The sequence below is a fragment of the Melanotaenia boesemani genome, chromosome 12, assembly GCF_017639745.1.
Source record: "Melanotaenia boesemani isolate fMelBoe1 chromosome 12, fMelBoe1.pri, whole genome shotgun sequence".
Taxonomy (NCBI): Eukaryota; Metazoa; Chordata; class Actinopteri; order Atheriniformes; family Melanotaeniidae; genus Melanotaenia; species Melanotaenia boesemani.
The window spans coordinates 16039898-16058251 of NC_055693.1; the positions used below are offsets into that span (position 1 = coordinate 16039898).

Sequence of the window (18354 nt, forward strand, 5' to 3'; positions counted from 1 at the left end):
TACCACAGAAACCTTTAATAGATCTTGTTACTGTTGGAAAAGTCCCCCTTCTATTTGTTGATCTAGCAGTTTATAAAGGTCTTTTTTTTTGTTTTTTTTTTTTAGTCCCCATCCTCAGACTTGGAGCTTTTCTGGCACCAGGAGAACCATGTTTGATGTAACGAGCCTAATTTACTAATGAAACAGCAAACTATACAATTATTAAACATATCAAAACATTACTCATTAAAACATCAATTCATAAAGACAGACTCTTAAAGCTTAAAGAATAAAAATCATTTTGACTCAACTTGCCCACAATGGTTTTTCTGTCACTTCACTGGGCCAGAGGAATGATATGAAATTCCAACTGAGTAAAAGAAATACATATATATGAGGCTTAATATCTATTTGATTATGGAATTATTTTAAAAAGCACACAAATACTGTGAACCGAAGGAGTAAACCTTCCAAACTTGTTGACTTGCTAAGAGATGTTAACGCTTTTTGAATGGAAGTATGGAGCTGGGTTATCAGGCTGCACTTTAAGGCACTTTTGGATTAACTTGAGACTTTGAAAATAAGAAAGTGTCCATAATTTTCATACAGGGTCTAGTTGGAAGAAATCTTATAGTTTTTTTTTCTTTTCATTTAAAGTGGAGTTGTATGAAGTTCTTATGAGTGGTTGGTGTTATATATGCGGCAGACAGAAATCAGTGCAGCCAAATAAAACAACGCAACATTTTAAAGTTGCTCATGGAAACACTACTTCCTTTTTTCTTTTTTTTTTATACACCATATTACTTTTGCTTTTGATAGTTTCCTTTGCCCCTATTTTATCAACGTAATACCTATGTTGCTATTTGCATCCACAGCAGCTATACAGAGTATTCTGCCTGATTAGCAATGACGGAAATTCTGCCAGTTGAACCCTTAAATTAAAAATTTGAGATATTAAAAATAAGTTATTTAAAATTTTTTGAGCTTTGAGTTGTGTGAGTTTTGATTTAGAGGTTGATAGTTCTCTCCACAGTGAGCCCATTCTGATTGAAGAACGTCACAAAACCCCACTTTTTTCATTTAATTTAATTTTTTAAAGGAAATATCCCTTGAATATTTTCCAGGTTTATATATATAAATAATATATATATTATATATATATATATATTTTCTACCCATACATAAATTCCGTTAGACCATCCCCCACAAACATGACAGCTGGTAGTTTCAGCATCTGCTGAAAATAAATAAATTTGTTTGTTTTACTGGTATTTTTTGTTTCATGACTTGTACTTTTATAAATTAATTAAAACTAATTTATTTTGATCCATCATTATTACCCTGGCTCTGAATGTGTTGCAACGACAGCGAATGACACATTTTCAGTACATTTTTTTCAGTACATTTTTAATGTTAAATAGGTACAACTTACGTATTTTCTTACTGTGGTGAAAAGAAGAGGTAAATATACAGATCATGAGAAGATAATAATTCCTTAGAAATGCAAAGGGGCCCTTTAAAGAGACTGAAGTGCATCATAAAAGCAAGGAAATAAACAAACAAGCAAACAAAGTTAAAAAAAAAATCCTTTATGCTTTTTTTTAAAACATACTGAAAGTGTGTAATTTGACTCATACTTTACAATAACATTAAAAACCCCAGGACTGGGCTCATCATGCATTTACGTAAACCTGCTGTCAGATCATATCTGTGTCGCCCCAGGCCACCCAGCGATCCATGGCTCGTGTCATCACCCAGCCTTATCAGCTTGGTGTGGAGAAGAAACATTGTTTTTTGTCTTCTTTGACCTGATTTACTGCCGAAAGCAAAGCCATGAAAAAAGTATATTTGTACATTTCTATCTCTTGCTTTTTCTTGAAAAGCATTCATCTCTTCATTTCTTGCACGAGAAAAAAGCAATGCAGTCATCAGTAACTTTTTCATTAGTAACTGTATAAAAATATTGAACAATGCAAAGAACATTTATTATTTGATTATAAATGACAGGAGATTTAAGGTAAATATGGTGCACAGTCAGTTTTATTGATGCACAGGCCGGTAAATATATATATATTTTTTATTTTATTTTATGACGAGCATTCATGAAAAGTTTTTCACCACAGTATATCAGGAGTGCAATTTCCATTAGCTGCTCTGTACCATGAACATTATGCAGATCAGTCCTTCACTGTTGAGCCCATCAGCAAACACACAAAGTGAAGGAAAACAGTCCATGGTGGAAGCTGAAGAAGTTCACATAAAGATATAATTTTATAAACAGAACCTCCCACCCAATACAATAAATATTTTATTTTACTAGATTTACAAAAACATGGTCTTAAACTCTAAATTGCCTAAGATACCTGGAGTAATTACCTGGATATAGATAAATTCATGTGAACATAGGCATATGACAACACTGAATAATTTAGTGCACAATCAGAGTTTGTGGGCTCAACTATATATTTGTTCAAAATCAGCTTGTGAATTATATGATAGTTTATTCAATAAATTACAACAAAACAAACAAAAGAAAATCCACTAAAAATAAGCTTGCAATGACTAGGTGACATCTGTTATACATAAGAAAAATTAAACAACATTAAGAAGAACCTTTGGCTGTCTGGACACAGGTAGAAAAGCTCAAAGGGCGCATTCAGCTGTGATAGATCACTCAGCATGAGGAGAATGAAAAAAATAGAAGAGCAAAGCACTTCATCTCACCAACTCTTTGATATCTAAGGCCTCAGGTATTTCATAAAAATGCAGTATCCAATTCCAGATCCCAGATTTTCATCTGCTTTGTTCACACCCATGCCTGAGACGTGTGCTGCTGCCTAAATGTTTGATGCATCTGTGTGTGCTCTGCTTGTAGAGTTTAGAAGCTGTATTTTTTACAAACAGAGAAGAAGTGCCATGACAAGAGTACACTATAAAACAGTCAGAACATCCTCGATAAGAAATTTTGCTAAGCTACTTTACAGTCACAAATCCATGGAATGTCACTTTGCTCCTTAAGTTCAAAGGAGCCAAGAAGGACTGATTAAAGAACATTTTTGGTCCGTCTTCTCCAGCGTGTGGCTGAGTCTTGATTTTAAAACCTCTCTCACCAGATTCTTTAAAAAGATTACGCAGCAGTACATGACCAAATAAAGCTTCCCTATCTCAAGAATCTTCACATTATTAGAACATGAGCATTACTGTGTAATCCATGAACATTGTACATTATCCCTGAAAGAACACCACCATCATCCCCACAGTGCCTCTCAAAACACAGCTTCCCATTGCACCTCTCTGTGCTTTGTGTGCATTTCTCAATCTGAGAAATGAAAAAAAAAGTTGTTGAGAATGTAGTCTTTACTTTTTGTGGATGTCCTCATGCCGGATAATCTTGTAGGTAACCCAGTAAAAGACGTTAAAGATGAGGAATGCCAAAGGGAATGCAGCTCTGGAGATGGTGTCTATCCTTTTAGCTCTGTCCACAAACTTTTTCCTCATAGCATCCACGTCCTTCTGGACTGTTGGTTGAGGGTTTGGAGGAAGAGCTGCATTCTTAACAACTGAGCCATCCTTTGTTGGCAAACACTGACTCATGTTGTAGCCAGTAAAATTAAAACGGCCTTCACGCATGTCTTCATCCTGAAAAAAAATAAACACATGCCAGTATGTGGATATTACCACACTGCAGCTTCTCAAATGTCATGCTTTACTTTTTAATGGCCAGAGGTGCATTTCTATAACCCAATTTTACCTGAACATTAATCATGAGATATTAAAAACACCTTTAAATTAATTAAAATTCAAAGGATAAGAAAATGTATATTAATGAAAAAGCACTAAAACGACTGCTTCAGGGGATGGATGTTAATTTCAACCAAACAATAATAAAACAACACGTCTTCAATGCTCCATGCTACACAGCAAAGAGGGGGCTGAAGTAGTTTCACATTTGTTGTATATTCATTTCATGTTTGCCCACTCTGGAGGAGAAATCTTCTCTTTGTTGCACCTGAGCATGTTTCTCTTTCCTGTCCTGTTTATTTGAATTAAAGTTTAAGAACGTGGTCATTTAACAGTAGATTATATAAACATAAGTGTTATTTCTTCTTGTATTCCAAAGTCCATGATGTGGTTTGATTTTTACGAAAACAGGTATGTTTGCAAAGAATTTAATGAAAATATTGCACATCCAAAAGGTACAGTACTAACAAATGTTCACAGAACCTCTTAAATTTTCCTCATTTTGTTATATGTATGTTTTTAAATGCATTTTTAATTTTTGTTTCTCTTCAATTTGCATGTAATTCTTAAACACTGGTTATAGAAATATAAAATTTTAATATTTCATTTCCATGAGCACACAGATACCTTGCTATGTACACACACAAAAAAACACAAAACACATTGACACCAACCATCATCCAAGCTTCTTTAAATAAACATTCAAGCACAAACTGGTCAGATATTAGGAGCGCATTGTTAGGATTTGTTGCAGTTTTAGGTCCAATCTCCAGCTGGTTTAATCCAACAGAGTTTTGATAAAGACACTCTTACGTTTCTCAATAATATGTTTCACATTGTTGTTTTTTAACAAAAACTTTTCCCACAGCCTAAAATCTTTAAACATATTTCTCTAGGTATTTACTACTGTATATTTTTCAGCATCTATCTTTTCCTCTGCCCCTTGTAATCTCCCAGTCACTGCTGCAGACTCTGCAGACTTTGCTTCTCACGGACTGAGAGTCATTCAGGAAGTTATTCTTGTGGTTAAAAATAACTTCTGCCAGACCGCTGTGCGATAAAGGCCTGATTGAAGGAGGTGTTGCAGAAGGGTTATTCTCAGAAAAAAGAACTGTGCATCATTATTAACGATCACTGGTCACCTGACTCACTAAACCCTATTTCCCCTATTTGACCCAAACATGGCACACATCTGGAATTATAATTTTTTTTCTTTTTTTTTATCCACATTTGACCTTGACTGAGATGAGCATGGCTATCTAAACTCAGCCACATATCCACCAAACATCTCTTAAATCTGATATCTATTTGTGTGTCACTACAGTCATTTGGTTAACTGATCAATAAAACCATCCCCAGAACCAGACTACTTGTTTGCCCCCCCAAAAAAGTTTAGCATCCAAGTAGCAACCCCATAGAGATTATGAGAGCCCACCTTGTGATTCCTTCTTTGTCTTCGCCTTAGACGGAGGAACTCTTTCTGTTGCCTGGAGACAAAATTAACCCCAGCATATTCTAGCAATGCAGCAAATACAAAGAGCAGACACACAGCCATCCAGATATCAATGGCTTTGACGTAGGAGACCTGAGAGAGAAAACAGATTCCCTTTGTTAAATTTTTCAAGGTGACAGCATCAGTTAGCAGCTAAAATGCAGTATGAATTTCTAACTTTGCTTGAAATATTGGCTTTTTTCTAATATTTGTTTCCTAAATCTAAATATTGAATCAAGTAAATGTTTCTGTTATCTTTCTCATCTTACTTTTGGCTTTTTTTCGGTTAACTAAACTCTAAATTATTGTAATTATGGATATTCCTCACTATCGGAGCTACAAGCAATGTCAATGATACTAAACAGTGGGAAATAATGGCTGCTTTAATTACCAGCTGGAGGAGAACTGTAGTATTGGTTTGTACCTTTAGCTCTGGATTTGATCTGTTTCTTTTGAAAAGGTTGGGATAAAGTTGAAAGCCTGTCCTCTCATCATTGTGACCTCGCCTCTTCATGACAGCTGATTAGCATGCAGAGAAAACAACTCAGCTATTTGAGGGCACTTCAGGCATATTGAGTAATTGTTTTCATGAGGCAAAGCTCTTAAAAGCTCCTCTTGAAATATTTAACAGTGTGCACATCTTTCATGTCTTTCATGACATGGCTGAGGCCTTTGGTTCTCATAGATGGATTGATCATTGAAATCTGACTAGATGTACCTGCAGTTCTCTCCCCGAAAGCATGGCTGTTTTCCATGTAAGCTTCTGCACTTCTGTTTATAATGTACTGTACACATGCTTTAGATGAGAGCATCTTTACTTACTGTGGAAAAAAATGCTAAATACTATGAATTGTAGACATCAGGTAAAAGAGGCTTCAAAGTCCACCTTTTATGATGTTCAAGATAAAGTGTTTCTTGTCATCTGATGGATTACAGGTAGCTGAATTAGATTAAATGCTCCCCAGTTTGACAGAAAGAATTTGCATTAAGAGTGGACCACAGCACCACATATTTTGTTTTCTTGAACAGCTTACCTAAAGGAAAAAATAGTAGAATCTAAATGATCCATTGGTTACCCTGCCTTTGAAGTACAAATTAGACTTAAAATCCCTAAAGGTACATATATTACAGACCCTTTAAAGCCCCTATAAAGCAACAAGCTCAGTGAAGTTTGCCTCTGGAAATTTACAGATTTCCTGTTAAAACAGAAGCCGAGGAAGCGGCCGCCCTCCTCAGAGAGCTAGTTCTGCTCTGATTGGTCAGTTTCAGTGGTCTGATCAGACATCGCCAAGTATTTTACGTTAGCTGTGGTTTTATTCTTTTACAATTTCATTTTCATTCATTCGTTTCATTTTCCATGAATAAATCAAAATGAAATTTTATATTAAATAAATAAATTTTCTTTATTTTATTTTAGAATCTTATATACATTCATTTATTTAATTTGACATGAATGAATCAAAATGAAATTTTATAATAAATAAATAAATTTTCTTTATTTTATTTTAGAATTTTATTTTCATTCATTTATTTAATTTGACATGAATGAATCAAAATGACATTTTAAAATAAATAAACAAATAAGTTTTTCTATTAACAATAACTAAAACTAAAACTATTATTTTCATTATTGTTGTCATTGCTGAACCAGATACGGCTGCATTGTTGACATATAGTAAAAGAAAAGCCATTTAAAGACCACATTACTTATCATGACGATATTAACTAGCTATTACTGTTAAAATCTGTTTCATGCAAGGTGTTTGTTCAAATAACAAAATTACAGGCATGAACCCTTTACATTTTATGAACTATACAAATAATTTAGAATTTAACTTCACATAAGTTTCATGAACACAAACATTCAGATGTGTGTGATTAAAAGAACAAACTACAAAAAAAGCAACAAAAAATAAAACCCTCCAGAAATAGAACGTCCCATCTAATCAGTGGGTGTGTTTTTTTATTGTCAGAGGATTTTTGCCAATGAGTAATGATGTTATATAACAGAAACAGAGAAGTTTCAAGGCAAAGGTGGTCCTGCTCTAAAATATTATTTTCTGCTTGATCACGTATAACATTTTTTTGTGAAGTGCCTCTGACCGTTGCAGTGGTTTGATCTTAACTTCAGACACTGTGACATCACTATGCATCTGTGTGAGTGGGGAAACAGCAAGTTAGACCTATACAGAGTATCTAGCAATCAATCACTGTCAGTCACTGCCATTTCTACCGCTGCCATGGTTACGATCCTCTGTTCATAACAACCTCCTCTGCCCCTATTTCTGCTTAAATCTTATTAAGTTAGGTTCCCATTCATCAGTGAAGCAAATCTAAAACAATCTTTTGAAAAGCCACAAAAAGAAATGCAAAAAAAAAAAAAAGGTTTGGAACAAATAAACCAGGCTGCCAAAAGGTGGCAGTATGTTCTCTGTGGCTGTAATTCAGCATAAGAAGTTATGGACGACTGGACGCTATTCTAATCTTTGTCAAATCAGACATGACTTGCACGTATAAACTTTTTTGTGCAGTTATGGAAGTACTTTGTAGGATTTTTAAACATTTCTGTGAACATCTAAAAATGTAAATCCACAACAGCAAAGGAAACCCAACTAATGACAACAGCTTTACAACGGTATGACCTAAAAATGAGCAAGGCTTCAAATAAAATACATTTGGAGAATAGCTGTTGCTTTAGAGTTTTTTATGCAATGGATAAACTATAACCTGTAATGAAATAAAAAATAAAACTAATGACACAACATTTAACTAAACTGGTAATACTGACTTAATCATTCAGTACTCAGTGCCCACAGTGTGATACACTAATTAAAATTAAACTAAAAGGGTGAGTAATCTAATAATAAGGCTACACTGGAACTACCTAGTAGTATGGCTGGGGTAACCTACAGTTATCAGATTATTTGCTTCCCCCTAAAATTCTATTTGTCTTTGTGTTAACTAATGGTTGAGTGGTTATTTCCTCATTTGTTGGTTCCTTGCTTACTACTGGAAAGGTTATGTATCTTTATTGTCACCTATCTGCCAAAAGCAAATTATATAAAACCCATATGACTAATAAAAATAAATAAACCCAACCATTAAGACATTTTAAACATTCTATTGGAAGGTCTTATGTATTTTGAATGACTCCAAAGAGAGAGAGAGAGAAAAAATGCAAAAAAATAACTGAGATTTACCTTTGGAAGAGAAGCTCTGGACCCAGAGCTTTGAGTAGTCATGGTAAGCACAGTGGTGATGCCCAGCGCCACTCTGGCAGGTGCAGCATCCATATTAATCCAAAAAGACACCCATGAGAGAATGACAATAAGGAGGGAAGGAATGTACATCTGGATCAGGTAGTAGCCCATCTGGCGTTCCAGGTGGAATTTAACTTCAATACAGGTGAATTTGCCTGTTTTATAGTAAGACATGGGAACAAGTGTAATTCAGCCATCAAAATGAGCTCAGTAGCATTTAACTCAGCATCATTAGCATCCTCTGACCAGTGTTGTAGTGTTTTGTGCAGTAGCCCAGCTCCTTCTCATCCCTCATAATGAACTGAGGCAGGGTGAGTCCCTCTGACACTTGCACTGCGCCTTTCTCCAGCCACTCAAAGATCAAGTCATTCATAGTGTAGCCAACTAAAGTTGGAAAAGAATAGATGGCTTTAGATTTAGAGCAGATTTTCACTTTAGAAAGTACAGTAACGCATATGAGAAAATCGGTGCTTACAACTTTCCAGTTGCATCGTACAAGTTTGAACATCCATTGGAAAGTTCTTCAGATCCATTGGACATGAGAGAATGAGAGTCAGCCTGTTATGAAACAAAGTCATTAAGCTGAGTAGAGTGAGTGAACTCCATCAATAATATGTTATTTGATGGCAAGAAATTGGTTTATTGAAGCTTGGAGATGAAGCTTAATACATGCATTGAAAAAAATTTGCTTGAAAAATTAAATTCCAGCCTGTACTTTTATTTTTTGTAGTTTCTCTCTGTATTGGGTGCCTTTTCTATCCTGTGTGATAACCTCCAATGTATCATGTAGGATTCCCTTCAGCAGGTTCCTATCACACTTTCATTATTGCAGCTTATTGTTTCAGTGATGCATTGTGGTCTGCAGTCTGGACACTCTGTCATTTCTTCCATGAATGGAAAGTGCGGTTAACCACCTTTCATTTCTCCCGTTCACCCACTCAACCTCCACACCTGCGTACCACTCAGGCCTGAGCTGCTCTCCAAATGGACTGAAAATTGATCCACGTTACAGCACATCATTGCAGAGAAAATTGAATGCTGTATGTGACAGGAGTTGTATACATGGAAGACAACCTATCTTCAAATCTTGTATTTGGACTTTGCTTAAATTTAAGACTGGTAGGCCTTTTAAATGTCATCCATCCTGAGTGGGTTGCATGTGTCTGCAATATTTTATAGAGTTCAAACTATTCTGTGCACAAACACAAACATGAAGAAGAATACACACACTTCTTTCTCCTCTTTTGGTTTAGTCTTTGCTTTGGATTCTCAGCCAAAACACCTGAAATTAGCACAGCCTTTTTCAATCATAAAAAAAAGGAAAAAAACTATATTGCATATGGGAATCCACTTGATGTTCAGCATATTCTTTCATTTCAAAGGAGTTATCATAATAGATAAAAATCAATTTGAAACTGCATGCTTTAGACTGACAGTCTTTGATGTTTAAGAGGAAATGTAAGAAAAGCAATGAGTGATTATGTCCCAGAGTAATCTATGCATCAGAGCTTTTGGTTATCTGCAGTAGTATCTTTCACTATTTCTCCAGCTTCACTACAATATCTAATACTGTAAACCACAGCAGCAAATAGGATAATTTTCAATACGGACTAATCTATCAGTTATTATCTTGATTTGTTTTGTCTTTTAGCACATCAGTATTAAAAAAACTTCCAAAAAGACCACTTAGAATTCCGTGCTAATGTCAGTTTCCCCCCAAATCAACCAATTAACAGCTAATTAAAATACTTCCTGACAATTCCTAATACAGAGTCTAATCTACATGAACATAATTCTGAAGTAACTTGTTCATTTCTAAGAATAGAACTTGTCTACCTGATGCTGTAGAGGACATTTCCATTCTTGAAGATGCGCAGCAGCTTGTTGTCTGTAGTGACATCGTGGAAGTTGGCCCCCTTCTCGTTGGCAAAGAAGAGGTCAGGCTTCCAGATGGAGTCCAGCATGGATGGGTCCAGGTCGAGGGAGGAATCTGGGTATTTACTGTACGCCAGCCGAGGGTCATTCCACTTCTGCCGCAGGAAGATGTTCACTCTGTAATCCTGTAGAGACCACAAGCGGCTTTGCATATTTTGTTGCCCAGTGTTTTGGGTTATGAGGATGCATGCTGATAACAGGGCATCAGTCATAGCTTTTAATATTACAAAACCCTCTTTTTCATAAGAGCATATGATTAGTTATTAAGATATCTAAAAAAAAACATTCTATCATTAATAAAATCAACAAGTAACAGTACAAAACTCTGACATATATACTTTATTGGGTACTTTCAGTTTATAATCCTTACAATTTAAGGTAGAAATCTTTTGGTTTCAGTATAACAGTATTAATTTTTATATGTGAACAGCATCACAATACTGCTTATAAAAATTAATATACAACACCTAAATAATTACTTATTTATTAGTATATATGCATTGATATTATTAGGTAAAGTAATTCAAAAACTGTTCTGAATTTAGATGACAGAAACATTTTTATACACAGTCTTGTAACAAAACAAGACAGGACAAAGAACAAAATGGATGATGAGTGAAAATGATTTTGCAAAAATCCTCCAGCAGTGCTATCACTGAGGTGCCCATGGATTCTTAATTATCATCCATGTGTTCACAGGATTAGATGTTGTTGGAGATTGCATTGGCAAAATTGACCTTTTAACAGCCTTTGTTAATCAGAATTATCCAAGAGCCTTTAGAAGGTAAATAAATGATGGATTAATCAGATGTGGAGCCTGATGAGAGGAGCTCTGACACTACAGTTAGCACTATAAACTGAGTGTCACAAAGCTCACTTGCTTGGAGTAATTGATATGTCATGATGATGAGAAGCCCTTATGTTGTTTGACATTTCATCAGCATATTGGCGGTTCCAAGTATTTGCATGCCTGTCTAAAACTGTGTAATTCCCTGACAGTCTCACATCCTCCAGCTTCTGCACAAATTAACATTTTCCATTATTATCTAAGTAGTTATTATCACTCATTATGCTCCCTTTGATATTGATTTGTTTCCATGCAGCTTCATAGGTTTTATGCCCCCCTTTTAGTTACACATCAGCTGGTTTGAAAGCCCCCCCACTGTCACTTATTGGCTACACTTTACCTGAATCACTTGTTTGGATTTATTGGATAAACTCCTAAACCTGAGCAAGCGTCATGGGGGCAGAAACCAAAGCCTGATTGGAACACCCGCCAATAGACTCCTTAATGGTTAAAAAGAATAGCATGAATTAATGTAAAAGGAGGGAAATAAAAGTACATTAGGCTGGGTAAAAACTAGTAAATTCAATCTTTGCTCCAAAAAAAAGAATCAGGGCTTTTAACACATCCAAGCACAACACTCCACTCACCATTGTTGTTTCTGCTATAGAACCAAAGCTGTTGATAAATATGTTGCAGGTAACATTAACTGGTGGACCTGCGGGTTGAGGGATAGATAACACATTGACACACAGTACACGTCAAAAGTCAACCGAAATGCCAGAGGAACTCACCATCGTTGTCTCTGTGACAGAGCCGAAACTGTTGATAAAAATATTGCATGTAACGTTTACAGGGGGACCTGTGAAATGGAATGACAATGACATGACAGGAAAAAGCCTTAAAACATATGCATCACCAAGGACAGCAGGGTTTGAAGTGAAGGGAGGCGTTACATCTGGATATTTGAATGTGCTGGATTACAAAGCCGCTGCTTCACCGTGTATTCAAACATGCAATAATACAACAAGCAGTATGTGTTTTTTTATGGTGACATGCTGCATGTAAAATAGTTTGCTGAATTTTGGTCAATTTTTCCAAAATACAGTTAAAAATTAAACTTAATATGATCGGTTATGAGAGTGTCAGCTTGATGTTATTATGTAATGACGAGTCGTAAGGTCATCTCCCAGGGTATCTCACTGTAAGCACATTAAATAGAGGAAACATGCACACGCAATCAAATGCATGCAAACACAAGTTGTGTGTTAGTGGAATAGTCAATTATCTGATCAGCATAAATCATCAGGAAAATTAAATAGGAACTGTTCTGGTAATCAGTCAAATTCATTGTGAATCTCTTGAACTATTAATATTTTATTAGTCTTCTATAAAATTAAGCAAAATATATTAGTTTTGGCATGTTGCTTGGAAAAAGAAAAACTCAAGTTAAGCTGGAAAGACATTTTACTTTACAATTCTATCCACATTTTGAACCCCAACAATTACTTTATTAGCATATAATAATATAATTATTGACAATTTGAAAGCTAAACGCCACGTTACAGTCCTACAGTATAAAATCAGGGCATTTTCTCCTCAGCACAGTGAGTACACCGTACCCAACAAGCTCTAATGAGTGTCATTTTCTCCTCCATATACTTAAATATTTTTGTGAAGCTTACATGCCATTTACAGTCCTGACAAATCTCTTTTCTCTACAGCCGATAAGTGAAGTTGTAAGCCTTTCCCAGTGCCCTTCCTCTGTGTTGTCCTCATCAATATTGCATGACTCTTGGTATTAATATTGGCTTCTGTTTGTTGTCAGGTTGCTGCATTTAACAGCAGAAGCAGAAAAAAAGGCAGTACCTCCACACAACAAACTCAGCAAGGAAATCTAGGTCAGCCTTGAGAACTACAGTTCAACACTCTTCAAAGTCAGAGTAGCAGGTTCACAACCAAACCCATCTGTTTACTCCACGGTCGCTTCGTGCAGAAGTGTTTGTTTTCTGGCTCTGAGATGTGAACATGAGTGTGTTTAAGGTAGTGCTTGCTACTTTAAGTGTATCTGTAAATATGGAATCAGAGTGAAAACTAAAAGAAATTTAACCAGCAACATCCAGGCTTTGTGGCTCCTTATTAGCTCCAAATGACACAAATGACTTCCTCTATTTCTCAAGTTCACCTGGGCAGTGTTATCCCAACTCCCCAATGAGTAGGAACTGTCCAGGCTTTGTGTTTCTGAATCTCTGTGTGGTGCACTCTGGCTGCTTTACTTGACTCCCCAAACCTCAACTAATTCCATCCCAGCTGACCAAGCCTGGGGTGAGCCCTAGCCCCAGCGAGGCAGTCTCTTCTAGCCCAGTGCCATTCCAGTGACAGATGCTGTGTCGGTCCTCAGCATCACAGTAACAACCAAGGAAGTCAGTGGCCTGTAGCTTTGACACTGGGGCACCATCCGTCATTTAGCCTGTCATGGTGGCATCCACACCTGATGTGAGAACCATTTTTTTTATTTTTTGGGGTTTTTTTTTTTGCCACTGTTTGCTCATTGTCTCCGGTGTGATTTTAAACTATTATTTGGCAAAGATGGAAATGATTGAAACTATTTCAAGAAACAAAAACAAACATGTCATGTTATAATGGGGAGTTGAGTCAAATCCAGCCAGGATAACACTATTAATGTTAACTGAAGTGAGTTATTGTTCTTATCAGATGCCTTGCAGCAGTATCTTGGAAGCAGATAACACTTAACTGGTTAAATATTCTTGAGTTTACACTTACTGTGACTGTTTTGTGGCTATTTATAATACGTGGGAAGCGAAGTGTGTGCGTTTTCCTTTTTTAAGAGACTAAGATAGTGATGGACAAACCTTTGAAATTCGGTCTTATTCGCGCATCATACCCAGACGTGCGACCCATGAGTGAGTCCAGAAAGTCTGATGGAGACATGTTGGAGGATCTGGAATCGTGCTCCTTGGCGTCCACAACTCTGGAACGCACACATGGTGAGAAAAACCACTTGATCAGGAAGAAGTCACAGCTCAGAAACCAAGACTAAAACCTTATCTGTCTCCTAGCAGCTGCCTGGGAGTGATGGGCGCGCACAGGAGAACCAGAAAATGTGTTAATGCGCACACACGTAGGCTATCAGATGTAATTTCGACGACGTGGGTATCTTCTTCAAGAGAGGATTAATCTGTTCATAATGCAAGATTCAAACACGGATACCACAGCATGTTGTCATTTTAATAGCAATGAGGGAATATTGTTATGGCACTCAAGACAACAGAAAATAATATAACTATGTGCGTAAATGTCACTGCAGGATCGTTGTGGTGAAGACAAAACCTGCCAATAATGATATATGTTTCATGAAAATTTCAGAAACTCTCACAAAAAATGACAACTAAATTTATTATAAACTAACCGTGGTAAAATAATGACTAACTTTAGTAAATTGTCATCAAAGCATTTAATAACTTGGGATTAAAAAATTGCACAAGTGTTTTATTTTATTATTATTATTGTTTAATAAACCCCCAAGTATCTCTTTTCCCAAACTTTATTAGGGATAAACAAAATATTTACAATCCATGAACTCAAATAGGCTGCGTATGATGAGTAAATTGGCTTACCTGAAGTTGTTCGTCTCCATAAATGTAAATACAGCTGCCAAAATCTTAAAGAGAGAGCGATTCATTCCTGGTGGTTTTCCCATGTGCTCACTTTTCTATTTCTTCCATATGTTTATGTTAGTCAGACACATAATCCAAACAGGGACTCGGCTTTCTTCCTGACCAGGTCGTTTGCGTTTGGGCTGTCTTGTGCCACACAAGAATACCGGAGACATTCCTCAACGCGGCCGCAGATCATAGTTTAGTTTCACGAAACTCTGACTCCCCAAAACGTATCGCTCGAAGCGGAGGTGTGTGGAAACATGAGTCCTGTGGTGAGACGACGAGAAGATGTAACTCCAAGACGCATCGGCCGACTGCTTCTCCTTGCCTTAAATATAAAGGCTCGATGTGTTAAGACCACACTGCTGGCCTGTGCTAATACTTGTAGAGTGAAACCGTTTTCAGGTGGGGAACGGTGAATGAGTAGGAGAGGAACGCCTTTTCTCAGTTCAGCGCTTGGACATCTCCCGGTTCCTTTACGCGCAAGCGCAAAGCTTTTAAAAGTGGTGGACGTGAGTTGGGTTTTAATAAGTCTAGTAAATGAGGAATGTAATTGTCAGGAAAGAATTAAAATGTTATTTCCAGAATATGTTACGTGATAACATGTATTTGGTCTGACAAGACTGTCTACGGGGAAACTCCGAGTGCGCACAGCTGCGCATCAGGATTAGGCTTTCTGGTATTTTCCCCCCGTGTTTTTGAGTGCAGCAATGTACTCTAACTGTATCAGCATTCTCGTTGAAATCGCAATGAAATTAACAATCGTGATATGTTAATTATGCTTTTTTCTTTTTTTTTACTAAAGTCTTGATTTATATCTCCTCCGTGGGCGGATTACTGACTCCGTCATTGACTGTATTTTTACGCAACATGCTTTTCTCTTCTTCTTCCCAATATTCACGACTGTTCAAAGCAACCTACATCATTGCAAAAAGGAAAAGTGTAAACAAAGGACGCACCAGCGAGAAGCCGCTGGGAGAGTATTTGGTACACGGGTTGCCCTGGAAACAGATTTCCGAGGCACATCACTGGAAATGCTGAAAGGTTGGCCTCCCAGAGCGAGACCGCAGAGAGCAGACTGACACACACAGACGGCAGGAGATACAGGGTGGTAGAAGCCTCAGGGTGGGGAAACTGGGCTTAGTAGGCCACTTTGCCGATATATGTATACCGGTATATATATCTATATATATATATGTGTGTGTGTGTGTGTGTGTGTGTGTGTGTGTGTGTGTGTGTGGGTGTGTGTAAGCTAATAGTATTGAACTGTTGGATAGGAAGCTGACAGTTTAAGAAAGTGAGTGGGTTTTGAGTCTCCTTGAACCATGGGCATGAATGACTCATTCCACATGAACACACAGGCATGTGCTGTGGAGGAAGAAGCTAAACTTGGTGAGAGAAAAAAAAAAAATCATTCACATCAAGCCAACCCCAGGCATAGTGCCATGAGGTTACTCTTGTTACATGCTTTGGCACTATGATACACATGGGGCCATATTACACTTTAGACTTATACTTTATTATTGGCCAGTTAACAGATCACCTCAGTCTGTCTCAGGTGGAGTGATTCTATTTCTTTTAAAGCTTCAGACCAAATTATAAATGGCAGACTGTGTCTCATGCTTGGAAATGTATTACTTGCTGTTGTCTGGGGATTTAACATCAGCGTGTCAACAGAAGGCGTGAGCATGGCCTTTTTCTACAGCATTGCTTGCCAGCATAAATGCTTAATGCCCCTGTTAATTATTTATCAAATGCTTTGCTTTTAATTAACAAACAAACTTCGTCTTGCATGTGATTTGGGGAGGAGCTCTTTCATGCATATTACTCTAATGTCACAGAGTTATAACCAACGCCAAATTAACATATATAAAACCAGATATCTTCTTTAATGAATACATTTCCAGCTACTAAGAACAGAATTTTCTTTACACTCGAGTCTTTAATTTGTCATCTCTGAGACAGCTGCAGTTGGCATGTCTGTGTAATGACAAGCCACAAGAGCTTCAATTGGCCATTAGTTTCATGAGGAAAGACTTCAGGCCAGGTAGGTCACATAATTAAAGAAGAGCAAGTCAAATCTACGTGTTAATGAGGGGAGAGATGGATGTGTGCTTCTTTCTTTCCTTTCGAATAAAACAGAACAATTCTTTGGACAAGAAGGGCCTGTCTGTTTCCACAAAGCTATTAAAATTACAGCCTCAAGACAGGCTGACACACTATTTTACAGCTGCCCACATACTACAAAGATTGGTCGCAATGCTGTCTGTTACTCTGTAGGGAATTAAGGGTTTTAATCATCTGGTTTATTATGTTGTTATTGTGCTGCAAAAAGGATTTGCAGCACAATTCATAACTTAGAAATTAAATCAAAATGTCTCCTTTTGTGATCTCTCTGCTGCAATATTTGCATCTATTTTTGTACACTGTGTTTTCATTTATTTTCTTTTATAAGGAAGTGCATGGTTAAAGGAGTGACCAGCTTGAAGCTCCATTTAGTCTGGGTAGGTGGTTGTCATTTATCCCCCCCTCAGTAACTGAGGAGTTGTGAACTGACTGGAGAGCTCACCTGGAAACAACAAGCCGGCTTTACCACAGGGAAGCTCATGTGCACTGGACTGGAGACAATTGAGAGCTGGTGAGTATCCATCGCTCCATCGATTCCTTGTATCTTTATCCCACTTAATGACTTTTTGGCTCTATAATTCAACTCATGGAGCCGGTCTCCGGCCTAGCAGGGATAGAGAAAAGTAACGTGTGGTCAAAGACGTTTTGATGGCAGCATGCCGAAGAAAGAATGCAAAGGGTTTAATGAGAGGATTCTTGAAGAGGAGGAAGGATTTGGGAATTCTCTAATGCCAAAACACCCAACACAATTATCATAAACTCTCTGTCATTGCAAAATGAAGCTATTTTAAGGCTCCTACATGCCACATAAGAGAATGATAAACTCAGTTAGATTATTACAGTGCACACATCATGGCTGCAAAACAGACACATGTACATTTTTTTTTTCTCTCTAGAGATAAGGGCTTTAGAGTCATCATAACTACAGGTGATTGCACAACCTAAATGCTCTTGAGGGTACTGGTCTTTACCGGCCCTATTCCTCCTCAGGCTAAGTGGAAAGAGCAATGGTGGTCTTCACAAAGACTCATCTGTCAATCACAGCTTTCTCCTTATCAGTGGGAGCACACTGACAGGCACAGAGCCTTTCTCCATCACTGAGCACTGAAAACCCACTGATCCCCAGTCTAGACCTTGCACACATCCTCCACAGCTCCTCCATCTCTGCACATTCAAACAGCTAAAAAAGTAATGCCACAACATGTTCACAGTGTTTATACATAATCTTGAACATTAACAACTCTGTCCAGTTTGTTAGGCAATTACTCTTCAAGCGACAGTAAATCCATCATGTTCTTGCTTAGATTTACGTGTTGGGATGTCTCCCCCAAGTTTTTTTGTGCAGTCACCCAGACT

At 37.2% G+C, this 18354-nt stretch overlaps 1 protein-coding gene across 2 annotated transcripts; it reads right to left on the reverse strand.

Moving 5' to 3' along the window:
• Positions 1 to 1584: 1584 nt before the first annotated feature.
• glra2 (glycine receptor, alpha 2) lies at positions 1585 to 15309 on the reverse strand. 2 transcript variants are annotated; one of them, XM_042002583.1, is made up of 9 exons: positions 14830 to 15309; positions 14065 to 14183; positions 11842 to 11909; positions 10309 to 10532; positions 8948 to 9030; positions 8719 to 8856; positions 8413 to 8627; positions 5156 to 5305; positions 1585 to 3618 (listed from the first exon to the last, which is right to left on the reverse strand). In XM_042002583.1, the coding sequence occupies exons 1-9, from the start codon at positions 14910 to 14912 to the stop codon at positions 3337 to 3339; spliced, it is 1362 nt and encodes a 453-aa protein (XP_041858517.1). In that variant the 5' UTR covers positions 14913 to 15309; the 3' UTR covers positions 1585 to 3336. The 2 variants fall into 2 exon arrangements, with proteins under 2 accessions (XP_041858517.1, XP_041858518.1); XM_042002584.1 differs by lacking the exon at positions 11842 to 11909 and adding an exon at positions 11986 to 12053.
• Between the last annotated feature and the right edge of the window lie 3045 nt (positions 15310 to 18354).

What these genes read in the sequence shown, in the direction of transcription:
- glra2 (XM_042002583.1), bottom strand. Translation starts at nt 14,912, where the DNA reads ATGGGAAAACCACCAGGAATGAATCGCTCTCTCTTTAAGATTTTGGCA. An exon ending in CTATAGCAGAAACAACAATG is followed by an intron (nt 10,533 to 11,841) that starts GTGAGTGGAGTG and finishes TGGTCTCTACAG; the next exon opens with GATTACAGAGTGAACATCTT. An exon ending in AATGTCCTCTACAGCATCAG is followed by an intron (nt 9,031 to 10,308) that starts GTAGACAAGTTC and finishes GTTTCATAACAG; the next exon opens with GCTGACTCTCATTCTCTCAT.